Source organism: Dipodomys spectabilis, unplaced genomic scaffold, assembly GCF_019054845.1.
Source record: "Dipodomys spectabilis isolate Male_0828 unplaced genomic scaffold, ASM1905484v1 ptg000266l, whole genome shotgun sequence".
NCBI lineage: Eukaryota > Metazoa > Chordata > Mammalia > Rodentia > Heteromyidae > Dipodomys > Dipodomys spectabilis.
In genome coordinates this window covers 898,006-911,099 of record NW_024870943.1, presented here as the reverse complement: position 1 = coordinate 911,099, position 13,094 = coordinate 898,006, and the positions used below count along the sequence as shown (strand labels likewise).

At 46.2% G+C, this 13,094-nt stretch overlaps 1 protein-coding gene and 1 pseudogene across 1 annotated transcript; both read left to right on the top strand.

Moving 5' to 3' along the window:
* The first annotated feature begins 200 nt into the window (after positions 1–200).
* Positions 201–444, top strand: LOC122125484 (annotated as a pseudogene).
* Positions 445–5,971: 5,527 nt separating this feature from the next.
* On the top strand, positions 5,972–10,215 carry LOC122125523 (serine/threonine-protein phosphatase 2A 65 kDa regulatory subunit A alpha isoform-like). The gene is made up of 9 exons (XM_042700062.1): positions 5,972–5,983; positions 6,655–6,712; positions 6,800–6,870; positions 7,075–7,211; positions 7,415–7,586; positions 7,686–7,746; positions 9,002–9,156; positions 9,517–9,659; positions 10,170–10,215. The coding sequence occupies exons 1-9, from the start codon at positions 5,972–5,974 to the stop codon at positions 10,213–10,215; spliced, it is 855 nt and encodes a 284-aa protein (XP_042555996.1).
* Positions 10,216–13,094: the final 2,879 nt, after the last annotated feature.

Genomic DNA, 13,094 nt, shown 5'->3' with positions numbered 1-13,094 from the left:
TCATGTGTAGCAAAGTCAGCCAGGTTCAGAGCAGTGGAGTCACAGGCCCAACTGTGGATGAATGCATAAAGAAGATTTAGCCTGGTCAGTCGGTGCTTGAGTCGCGGGCCAGAGGCATGATCTTGAGATGCCGCCCCTCCGGGTGCCTTTGAGGACCTTTCATCAGAATTTTTGAGTCTGAGGCACAGTTCAGTGCCAGGATGATGAAAGCTGACATGGATGTTGATGCTGAAAATCAGATGGAACTGGAGGAAAAAGCACGACATTAATTAAGTGTTGGAACTCCAACACACACTTGAAGATCTCTCAGCAAGAGTAGATGTAGTTAAGGAAGAAAACCTGAAGCTAAAATCAAAAGACCATGTTTTTGGACAATATATAGAAAACCTCATGTCTGCTTCTAGTGTTTTCCAAACAACTGACATGAAAAGTAAAAGAAAGTAAGAGATTTAGTTCCCTTCGAATTTACGGAATTGCTGGTTCTCTCTCCCTGTCTCTCTCCCCCTTTCTTTCTCTCCATCCCTTCCCCCACCCTCCTTCTCTCTCCCCTTTAAAATTAGGGAAGATTCCAAACGTTACAGTACCTTTGTTTGTGGCTTCGTTGAATGTTTATTAAAATTCAAATCTAGGCAAAATTAACTACTTAAGAGGAGACTTCCATGAGTCTGTGTATTATGTTAGTCTAAGAAAATGTGCAGATGTGTTGTAAAGACTTTATAATTAGAATTGCATATATTTATGAAACTTGAAAATGAATGTTTTATTGAATTTGCTTTTGTATATAGGCTTAGTCTTTTATTACACGCTTACTTAATAAGATATACAAGAAAATAACCATGTTGTTAAAATGTGACCAAAGTCATGTACTGAATGCTCAGCTTTATGTATGTACCTGTTCACTATTGTGTGCCTCTCCTCCATCTGCCTCATCCTTCCCATTTACCTTCTCCTAAGTCAAGATAATTTCACATTTGTAAAAGTTCTTTGGATAGTAATCACCCGACAGCAATCTGATCTGTAAGTCCTGAAGTTAACCAAAACCTTGCCTAAAGTTTGTCAGTTGTACTTTCTAATAATAATATAGGACTGATGGTTTCTCTTTAATCATTTGAAAGCAGATTTGGACTATAAAGAGGATTGTTGAAACTAAATTATCAAATTGAGATCTGTTTAAAAACAAAGAACCAACTTGCTTTTGCACGAAATAACCCCCTTGCTATCTGAAAAGATAAGAATTTTGGTTATGGGCTGCGATGGTGGCTCAGTGGTAGAGTGCTTGCCTTGCATGTATGAGGCCCTGGGTTTGATTCCTCAGCACCACATAAGCAAAAAGAAAAAAGCCGGAAGTGGCGCTATGGCTCAAGTTGTAGAGGGCTAGCCTTGAGCTGAAGGGACAGCACCCAGGCCTAGAGATCAGGCCTCATGACTGGACTCCCCCCCCCAAAAAAAAAATTTTGGTTATGTATTGATTAGAAGTAGAAAGTCTGGGAGGAATACATAGAAATAGGTAAAAATATAATGTGATAAACATAGCAACCAACTCCAAATGTTTTCACTCCCAATTTGTATTGTCTCTGGCACAGAAGAGATCTTCCAGGATATATATATATATATATATATATATATATATATATATATATATATATGAAAATGGGTTAAGTTTGACTGATCTTACATACACCACATGCTATGCTATTCCAGCTCTAGGATTTGGTTGCAAGGTTTATTTGTTGTACCTAGTCAATGAACTGTTACCAAATTCCTTGAAGAGTATACTGGTAGTAGAATCATGAATGAGAGAATTTTATATGTATAATAATTGGTAAGCTCAGTATTTTTTTAAATTTTTTTTATTGTAAAGATACTATACAGAGGGTTACAGTTACGTTAGCAAGGTAATGAGTACAGTTCCTATTGAGTATTGTTTCCCCCTCCATTGTTTTCCCCCTACCATCCCTTCGCTCCCTACTTTCCCTGATGTTCTTTTTTTTTAAAAATTGTGGTTAAGTGAATACATGATTTCCCAAATTTCACAGTACTGTGGAATAATGATGCTCATTTAAAGTCACAAGTTCATTCTAACTTTCCTGGGGCAAATTGTCTATCAAAGTCTATAACATATAGTGGTGTACACTATACACCATACATGTGATCAGCAGCATGGGAAGCTCAGTATTTTTATCTCACTCTGTAAATTTAACTAATTGGTTGGTAGAATTTTAGTCATTCTCATAACAATTTCTAAAAATTTAGTTCATAGATTCCATTTGGTAAAGGAATCAATATCAGAGGTAATATTAAGTTATTAAACTAGGAAATGAGATCCACTAATATAGCTTATGGTTATTAGATTTGAAATACTTTAATCATGGGATAATCTTATGTTCTAGTATAAGATTTCATAAATGACTTTAACTATATGAAGATGTAATTGTCGTACTGCAAACATCCCTTTTGCATCCCTTTTGTGACCTAAATTTACAAACATTTAAAATTGTGTTGCATTTCTGCTTTGCTGTTTAATAAAAAGATGTTTCACACACACAAAAAAGAAGATGTAGTCTATTTCCATCACAAAGTACAACTAGGCCAGGAACAAGAAGGAAATCCTGTCATTTGCTGCCACATGTGTAGAACTACAGATCGCTGTGGGAAATGCAAGAAGTCAGACACAGAAAGGCAAATGCATGTTCTTGAAACAGACAAGAACAGGGCAGAAGAATTGTCAGCAAGACTAGGAGGGTCCAGGTGAGGAATGGAGTCACATGCAATGAGGTAGACCAGAAACCCAGGGTGAGGAGTCACTGCTGATCCTCTCCTGAGCACAGTGACAAATTTCTGCTTCAAAATCACCACTGCTAAGATGAAAATGAGCAGGGAATTAGAGAATGAAGCTACCTCCTCAGAAACGACCAGGCATGAAAAGAGATCACCCTGCTTTCAGGAATATGCATGAAATGCTTACCTCTAATCTCCAAATGAGTTCTCTGGGGATGAAAACATTTTTAGAAAAAAATGGCCATTATTGCCAAAGAAATTCCTGCACAGAAATGTCTCATTCTATTTTCTTTCTTTTGTGCCAGTCCAGTGGTTTGAACTGGGCCTGGATACTGTTGCTGAGCTTTTTTGTTCCAGGCTGGCACTCTACCACCAGAGAGTGGAGATAAGAATTGGAGATAAGAATTTCATGGGCTGAACAAGTTTACACTCCCACCAACAATGAAGTAAGCTTCCCTTCTGTCCACATCCCCTCCACCATCTGTTGTTATTGGAGTTCTTGATTTTTGCCATTCTAACTGGGGTGAGGTGGTATCTCAATGTTGTTTTGATTAGCATTTCTTTTATGGCTAGGGAGGTTGAGCATTTCTTCATGTGTCTGTTGGCCATCCTTCTTTCCTCTTCAGAGAAGTTTCTCTTTAAGTCTTTAGTCCACTTATTTATTGGGCAGTTGTTTCTTTGAAGATTTGTTGTTGGGGGATTTAATTTTTTGAATTCCAGGTATATTTTAGATATGAGACCCTTGTCTGTTGTATAGCTAGTGCAGATCTTCTCCCAATCTGTGGGCTTTCTATTGATATTGCTAGCTATGTCCTTTGCCATGCAGAAGCTCTGCAATTTCATGCAATCCCATTTGTCCAACCTTTCTTTGATTTGTTGTGTTTCTGGATCTCTATTAAGAAAATTTCTGCCTGTGCCAAGGAGACCAATGGTTTCTCCTATTCCATCCTGTAATATTTTCAGAGTGTCTGCTTTGACTCCAAGGTCTTTGATCCATTTGGAGTTGATTCTGGTGCAGAGTGATATATAAGGATCTAGTTTTAGTTTTCTACAAGTAGTTAACCAATTTTGCCAACATCATTTACTGAAGAGGCTGTCGTTCTTCAATTCAATTTTTTTTTTCTCCCTTATCGAAGATTAGATGGCTATACATCTGTAGGTTCATTTCTGGGTTTTCAATTCTATTCCATTGGTCCTGAGGTCTGTTCTTGTGCCAATACCAAGCTGTTTTGATTACTATGGCTTTATAGTAGAGTTTGAAATTTGGTATTGATATTCCTTCAGCACTGTTCTTTCTGTTAAGGATTATTTTTGCTATTCGGGGTCTTTTATTGTTCCATATGAAATTTTGGATTGCCTCCTCTATTTCCTTGAAGAATGAGGTTGGAATATTGATAGGTATCACATTGAATTTGTACATAGCTTTGGGAAGTATTGCCATTTTCCAATCCAGGAGCATGGGAGTTTTTGCCACTTTCTACGTTCTGTTTTGATTTCCTTTTTCAAGTTTTTAAAGTTTTCATCATAGAGGTCCTTCACTTCTTTGGTTAAGTTAATTCATAGGTATTTTATTTTTTGTGGGGCTATTATGAATGGAGTTGCTTTCCTAATTTTAGCCACACTTTTCTCCTTGTTAGCATACAAAAAGCCATTGATTTTTGAGGGTTAATTTTATACCCTGCTGCTTTGCCAAAGTTTTGAATCAGCTTGAGTAATTTGGGAATGGAGTCTGTGGGATTCTTTAAATACAAGATCATGTCATCTGCAAATATGGAGAGTTTTATTTCTTCTTTCCCTATTTGGATCCCCTTTATGTTTGCATCTTGTCCTATTGCTGTAGCTAGGCATTCTAATACTAGATTGAAGAGCAGTGGAGAGAGTGGACATCCTTGTCTCGTTCCTGAGTTTAGAGGAAATGGCTTTAGTTTTTTACCATTAAGTACAATGCTGGCTGTAGGTTTGTCATATACAGCCTTTATTGTATTGAGGAAGGTCCCATGGATTCCTAATTTTTCCAGAACCTTTATCACAAAGTGGTGTTGGATCTTGTCAAATGCTTTTTCTGCACCTATTGAGAAAACCATGTGGTTCTTATCCTTGCTCTTGTTGATGTGATGAATTATATTAATTGATTTGGGTATATTGAACCAGCTTTGCATCCCTGAAATGAATCCTGTTTGATCGTGGTGTATGATTTTTTGGATGAATTGTTGAAGTTGGCCAAACTTTTGTTGAGAAGTTTTGCATCAATGTTCATCAAAGAAATGGGTGTATAGTTCTCTTTCTTTGATGAGTCCCTGCCTGGTTTTGGGAAGAGGGTTATGATGGCTTCATAGAATGAGTTCGGTAGTGAACTTTCTCTTTTAATTTCATTGAAGTGTTGGAGGAGTGTTGGTGTGAGTTCTGCTTTGAAGGCCTTGTAGAATTCCACTGTAAAACCATCTGGTCCTGGACTTTTCTTAGATGGGAGGACTCTTATTGCTGTTTCTATTTCAATACTTGATATGGCCCTGTTAAGATGGTTTAACTCATCTTGGTTTAGTTTCGACAGGACATTTTCTTTTGTGCAGTGAGTCCCTGCTGTTCTCTCATTCCCTCCCAGGCCCTCCCTCCCGTCTCTACCCACCAGCTGAGCAGTTCACTTTCATCAATGTCCAGTGAGCTCCATGGATGCACTTTTTTCCATCCTTTTTCCCTCCTTGGACCCTCCCAAACATAACATGAGAACAGGCTGTTTATCAGATAAAGAACACAGAAAAATCAAAAGCTAAAACCAAAATATATATATGTATTTTGTTTCCACATCTTGGGATTTGTTTCCATATGTGTAATATTTTATATGAATATGAAGAGACGCTTAGGCATTGGGCCTTTGTGATTCTCTCCTAAGACTATTCTCCTTTGGTCTCACTGTGTGTGAGTCTCTGGAATCCTGTGGCATTTGTCATATCCCAGTGCATTTTAGATCTAACTTCCTTATATCAGAAAATGTGCGCTGTTAATCTCCAATCTTGACTTACCTCACTTCACATGATTTGTTCTAGTTCCATCCATTTCCCTGCAAGTGACATTATCTTATTCTTTCTAATGGCTGTGTAAAGTTCCATTGGCCACATTGTGGGTCCACTCATCTACTGTGGGGCATCTGGGCTGTTTCCATATCTTGGCTATTGTGAGTACTGTGGCAGTGAACATGGGTGTGCAGGTGTCCTTGTCATGACATTCAGCGTAGATGCCCAGGAATGGGTGGGAGGGAATGTCTGTGTTTAGTATTTGGAGGAACCTGCAGACTGCTGTGCTGAGTGGCTGCACTAGTTCACATTCCCACCAGCTGCACAGTAGGGCTCCTTTTCTCCACATCCCTGCCAGCATTTGTTCGAATTCACAATGCTGGCCAATCTAACTGGATTAAGATGGAATCTCAGGGTTGTTGTGATTTGTACTTCCTTCAAGCCCAGGAATGATGAGCATATCCTCCTGTGTTTCTTTGCCATTCTTCTCTCTTCTGAGAAGTCTCTCCTTAGCTCCCCTGCCCATTTAGTGACTCAGCCCACTATATTTTAGTGTAAATGTAAAAGCGGGAGAGTCTGCATCGCTGGCATGTTTGTGGATCCGGTCACAGAAAGCCCACTTGGGACAGTGTGAACTAAGGTCTTTGGTTTTGGCACATGCTGCTGGGGACGTGGCCTGGCTCTGGGGAGAGCAGCCTGCCTAGTCTCCACACCTCTGCACCACTTCTGCCTGGATTTTGTCCTCAATAACTGAGAGAGGCTGCCAGACCTCCACACATCCCGCCTCTCCCTGGTTCCAGGTTGACAGCTCCAGAAAGCAGTGGGGCTTGAGATCACCAGGACAGACCTGGTGCCTGCTTTCTAGAAGCTGATAAAGGACTGTGAGGCCAAGGTGAGGGCCGCGGACTCCCACAAGGTGAAAGGTGGGTGCCCGTGACCCATGCTTGAGGAGGGGGGGCTCAGGGTGGAGGTGTAGCCGGCACCATCTCATCCCCCGCCCTGGCCTGCAGCGTTCTGCGAGAACCTCTCTGCAGATTGTCGGGAGAAAGTGATCATGACCCAGATCTTGCTGTGCATCAAGGTAACCGGATTGGAGGAGGGAGTCAGCTGGGCATTAAAGAGGGCCCAGAACAGGCTGTGGAAATGCCCCAGGCACCTGGGTCATGGTCTTCAGCCAAGGAGATGGAGACAGGACCCCTGCAGCCCGCCCCCAAACCCCCTGCCAATCATGTGCAGAGGAGGCTGAGGCAGGTCCCCTTGGGCCTCCCTCCCCGCTCCCTCCCAGGAACTGGGGTCAGATGCCAACCAGCACGTGAAGTCTGCCCTGGCCTCTGTCATCATCGGCCTCTCTCCCCTTCTGGGCAAAGACAACACCATTGATCACCTCCTGCCACTCTTCCTGGCCCAGCTGAGGGACAGGTGAGTATTCCCTCCCCGAGTCCCCCACCCAGGTTATCGATGGCCATTGCGGAGTCCAGCAGGTATCCCCAGGGCCAGTTTGGGGCTGGGGCAGTGACCTTGGGGATATGGCAGGTCTGTAGGGTGTTGCTGTGGGGTGGCACACCCCTCCCCCCATTCAGGGCCGCCTTGGGCCAGGCATCACTGGATCCCCATCCTCTGCAGTCCCTTGAGGTGCGGCTGAACATCATCTCCAACCTGGACTATGTGAAGGAGATTTTCGCCATCCGGCAGCTGTCCCAGTCGCTTCTGCCAGCCATCGTGGAGCTAGCCCAGAACGCCAAGTGGCGGGTGCATTTGGCCATTATTGAGTACATGTTCCTGGTGGCTAGGCAGCTGGTGCGTGATCCAGGGCATGCCGGGTAGGGCAGGGAGGGGAGAGGAGGCTGGCTATCCTCCTTCACCCTCTGAGCCCTCACCACCTCTCTCCTCTGGCAGGGAGTGGAATTCTTTGATGAGAAACTCAACTCATTGTGCATAGCATGGCTGGTGGACCATGGTGAGTCCTGCCATAAGGAGCTGGCAGCCAGTGGGCGGGGCACGCCACTGTTCTGTCTGTGTAGCCCCCTGCTGTTGGAACCTTGAGGGATGCTGGTGCTGAGCCCTGACCCACTCTAACACTCCCCCATGGCCTTCTGCCACGGACCGGGTTCTGTCGGGATGACGGAGGATACCTAGGGGAGGAACCTGGAATAGGATGGGGAGATGGCAAACAGACAACTCACACACATTAGGAGTGGATGCTGAGTGCTGAGTGTGAGTGCGATTTAATGCAGAGGATAACAAACTTTTATAACAGAAGTCTTCATAAGAAAGGGGCAAAAGGTTACACAATCTTGCTGCAAGGCTTCGTTCTTGGATGGTCACCAGCTGGTCGCCTGAAAGGGCAAAAGTTTACACAATCTTGCTGCAGGGCTTCATTCTTAGGTGGTCACCAGCTGGTCGCCTGAAAGGCACTTGTTTCCGGCTTATCTCTAAGAAATATAATGGGTTTCGACGTTTGTCACCAACTAACCATTACCTTATTTCTATAGAGGCCTTAATTATCCCATAAGATTTTTCCTGGTCCTTCTTTAATAGTAAGGTCACGGAGGCCTAGATCTAGCAAGTCTCAGTAAATGAGAGTACCAGGAAGTTCTTTCTCCTAAGTAGTTATCTCAGCAATTGCCATACATTCCTTCTGTTCTAGCCGTGCCTACAGCTTCTTGTAAATTTCTTACAATTCCTTCTGCTGGAGTGACTTTGTGAAACCCCCAATACTTTTATATTTGCTTATAACTTGTCTACTAGCCTTCATAAGAGGGGTTGCAGGGTAGCACTTAACTCTGGTGAGTTAGTCATATTTTTGAGACATTCATCAGATATTGGAGTCGTCAACACTCTTAAGAAAGAGCTTTGAATAAGGGAACGTTGACAATGAGTAAGCACAATGAGCAGCAGAAACAGTAAAAGATTAATAGGCACTCTTATACAGTGAGGAAAAGAAAGGCAGAAACACATCTTTCCCAGGGGCTTGACAGCCTTTTTCCAGGAGTAGGCCTCTTAGAAGCCCTATTCTCCAAGGTAGACTTTGGTGAAGCCCCAAAACTTGGAGATAGGTTTCTGTAAAGCCCCATTCTCTGAGGTAGACTTCAGTGAAGTCCCAAAACTCAGAGATAGGTCTCTGAAGCCCCTATCTTGGTCTGATAGATGGTTTCCCATGCTAAGCAGACTCCACTGGAGTCGGCGTGGCAGCCTTCCTGTCCCCCTTGCAGTCTATGCCATCTGTAAGGCAGCCACCAGCAACCTCAAGAAGCTGGTGGACAAGTTCAGGAAGGAGTGGGCCCATGCCACCATCATCCCCAAAGTGCTGGCCATGTCTGGAGACCCCAACTACCTGCATCGCATGACCATGCTCTTCTGCATAAACGTGAGTGTGGCTCGCGCGCCAACTGTACCCAGGAGCCGGATTGCCAGGGGAGAGGCACACACAGCCCCGTCGTGACACCAAATTTGGGAGTGGAGAGGCCGGGGGCCAGGGCCAGCTCTACACATCCAGAGCTGGGTGGACTCCAGGCCTCCGGCACCCTTGGACTGGGTGTGGGTGACCTGGTGTGAGACACACCGTTGGCTGCGTGTTCAGAGTTGAGCTCATTGTAAATCGTAGTTGCGGGGAGGTGGTGTCAATTGTGTGTGCCTTTTGGATGCCGGTGAGGGTTCTTGCCGCCTTGACACCCGGGCCCAGCTGTCAGGCACTGACTGTACTGATTGTGTGCCCATGCTTGGCCAGGTTCTGTCAGAGGTGTGCAGGCAGGACATCACCACCAAGCACATGTTGCCCACCGTTGTTCGAATGGCAGGGGACCCCGTCGCCAAAGTCCGCTTCAATGTGGCCAACTCCCTGCAGAAGATCAGGCCCATCCTCCACAACAGGTGAGCTGGGACTCGCTGTTGTTATGCTCCTCTCCAGCTACACTGTTCCTTCCTTTGTAGTGATAGAGAGGGTTGACCTCACTTGGCAAGCATTCTGCCACTTGAGCCATGCGCCCAGTGCTTTTTACCTTGGTTATATTTCACAGAGTGCATGTGTAGGCCCAGGCTGCCTGGTCTGTGCATGCTGCTCACACTGCTAGGAATAGGGGTGCCACCACACCCAGCTATTGCTAGGGCTTCCTCAGTGGCTGGGATTCCAGATGTGCACCACTGTGTTCAGCTGCCACTGCTCCCTGCTGCTTCCTGCCAGTGTTGGCTTCACTGTAGACTGAAGAGTCAGCAGTGGAGGCGGCGAGCCTAATGGGGAGGGGGTGTGAAGGGAAGGGAGGTGAGGGGTGGCTCAGCATGGCTAGCAGTCTGGAGATGCAAGGGGGTGGCCAGGCCTGAACTGAGTTCCCAGCTGTGGGCCCCATCAGCTTCAGGCTCCAGCCCTTTCACCTCTGCTTCCAGCACCCTGCAGAGCGAGGTCAAGCCAGTCCTGGAGAATCTGACCTAGGACCAGGACTTTGCCCTGGAGGCCTTGACTGGTGCGGGCTGTGGGTGGGCGGGCAGTGGCAGGTGGGAGGGGTGGTGGTGCCCGGGCAGGGGCCCGGGAGGGCCAGAGTGTGGCAGTGCCCATGCAGGGTCTGGGGGCCAGATAGGCAGGTGGATGGGGAAAGGGTGGTGGGGCCTAGGCAGGAGCGCAAGAGGGCCAGGCTGGGCTTCTGAGCCGGCCCTTTCCTGTTCCTCCAATTCTGTCTCTTGCCTGATGCTGGAAGAAGAGCCAGTGCTTGGGCCTCCAGTGCCTGGCTCCGGCCCACCCTCCGCTCAGCCCTCACTGATCTCCTCCCTCAAGGAGCCAGTGTGTCGCTGACAGCCCTCCCTGTGCATGGCCTGAACCCAGACCTGGACCTATGCAGGTTCCCTGAGGTCCCTGGGGAGATGGCACCTGGCCCCCTCCCAAAGGCTGAGGGACACGTGATGGGATGGACAGCAGCCAGGAGGAAGGTGCCACTCTGCCCTGTAGGGAGAGACGCGAGTATCCGGGTCACTGCCTCTTGCTGCTGAGATGGGGACCCCATCCCCACCTCCCTCCCACTTCCCTCCCCTTCCCTCCCCCCACCCCCTACCCTGGTGGTTTATTTGTGTCAACTGTACTTTTTATATTTTATTTCCTTTCCCCCTCTTTTCACAAAGAAATAAAGGTATAGAAACAGTTGACCCTCAGGTCTTAGTGAGGGTTGGGGGGAGTGTCCTGGGGCCTTGGTCTCTGCCCTTTTCTGTGAGGACAATTAGTCCTAAGTGCTCACACTGAGTGTCCTGACCCCTAGGCATGCTGCCTGCTGTGGCAGAGCTGGCCAAGGACCCGGGCTGCCTGCGGAGGCCCTACTGTTCACAACCTCCTATTATTCACATCCTCCTACTGCTCAAGTCCTCTTACTGTTCACTGAGCCACACCCCTGCCCTGGGGAAATCATCCATGTATTTTGATGAGCACATAGCATTGTCAAAAAGCCTGGGTTTCCCACTGGGTACGGCAAGCATTCCCAAGGCCCCTGTGGTCGAGGACATCAGTGTGAGTCTCCTTTACGGCTTTATATCTTTTTTTGTTTTTGGTTACTCATGTGTATTAAACTCTGGTCCTGGCTGCTGGACCTCAGCTCATCAGCTGAGAGCGAGCACTCTACCACCTGAGCCACAGCCTCACTTCTGGTTTTCCGGCACCTGGCTAGGTTTGTGTCTTTTAAAGTCTGGATTCTACTTGAGAAAAACATATTTACGTTTCTTGTCTGGCTTGTTTTCCTTCCCAAGATGTATGATGAAATACAGGTTCATCCATTTTCCTGCAGGTGCCAGGCTTTGTTCTTCATGGAAAGTTGTTTTTTTTTAGCAGAACAGACAAATATATGAGATAGAAAGGAGTAGATGGCAATAGATAGCATATGAAAAATTTGGAGCTATTTGGTGGTGGGGAATTGATATACAGCATAAAGCAGACAGTATTTTCCGGATCTGTATACACCTGCCTGAACTATAAAGCTGTGACCCAGCTCTACCCTGTGCCTCTCAGCCAGGAGGGAGAGCTGGCCTGGCCCAGTTATAAACCAGCACTGCATAGAGATGACATTTCACCAGCCAAGACTGAAAACTGAAAGTTCAGTGTGGAAAACCATGCCAAGCAAATGGGAACTGACCTGAAAGGGAGCCCCAGTTGCATGTCCCATGAGAGCAGGGGAGATATCAAACCCAAGTTAGGCTGATGAGATAAAGACTGTCACCCTCTGCTGACAGACAGTGAGCCAGTGCACAGATGCCTACTGCTGCCCTGGTTTCATGAGCTAGTACTACTGGAGGCCATAGACCCTTAAGTCCAGGCCAAGTTAGAATGTTGGCTTAAGACCCCTCTCATCAAGTGATAGGCTGTCGAGCCCAAAGTCAGCCATAAGACTTAAGGATCAAATAAAGGAACAAGTTTACAAATTCAAGAATCAAAACCATAGCACAACTTTCCAGAACCTCTGGGATGCAGCAAAAGCTTCTCAGGAATTTACAGCTATTTGGGCCTGGCATGAAAACAGTTGTCTCAAATGCAATCAATGATGAAGCACAATATGAAAGCAAATCCAGAACAGTGGATAGAAATACAATCATAAGGTCTGGGAAGGTGACTCAGTGGTAGAGCACTTGCCTTGCATGCTTGAGGCCCTAGGTTCAATTCCTCAGCACCACATAAGCAGGAAAAAAAAGCCGGAAGTGGAGCTGTGTATCATCTGGAAGACTGCTAGCCTTGAGCTAAAGAGCTGAGGTACAGTGCCCAGGCCCAGAGTTCAAGTCTTAGAACTGGAAAAAAAGAGAAGGGACACTTTGGGTAAGAAACTTTGGGGACACATGGCTTACACACCGCTGAGGTTGTTTACAGACAGTAATCTCAAGTTGGGTCTCAGTGTCTCCTGCCGGCCTACTGGGATGCAGGAGAGGTAAGTGACTGCAGCACTCCCCTGCCCCCTGGAGAAGCACCCACATGAAAGTGAAAAGTGTCTTGATAATTGTCACATGGGGGAAAAGAAAAAGTTTACTGAGAACTTGGTCTGCCACCCCAGGTGAAGGGAAAATCACCGCTCCCGTGGGAGATAACCTTGGCTGCCGACCTCCTGGACCCTATCTAAGGAGCCCTCTGCAGCTCTGAAGTGCCCATGTGCATCTCAGAAATGACCCGCCCTGCCACGCACATCCTGAGAGAAGAGGCGAGCACTTGTGTTCATTGCCACTGGAGAGGTGCAGCCTTCAGGAGAGACCCCAGGTTCCACACTCTGGGTAAGAAATCACCTTAGGAGCAGGGATTCTGGATTGAAACCGGATGCATGACAAAGAAACAGGGAAGGATAGGAATGGGCT

Excerpts from the sequence above, each read along its gene's own strand:
- LOC122125523 (XM_042700062.1), top strand. Across the intron at positions 7,212-7,414 it reads GCCCAGCTGAGGGACAGGTG|CCTTGAGGTGCGGCTGAACA; the intron begins AGTATTCCCTCC and ends TCCTCTGCAGTC. Across the intron at positions 7,747-9,001 it reads AGCATGGCTGGTGGACCATG|TCTATGCCATCTGTAAGGCA; the intron begins GTGAGTCCTGCC and ends TCCCCCTTGCAG.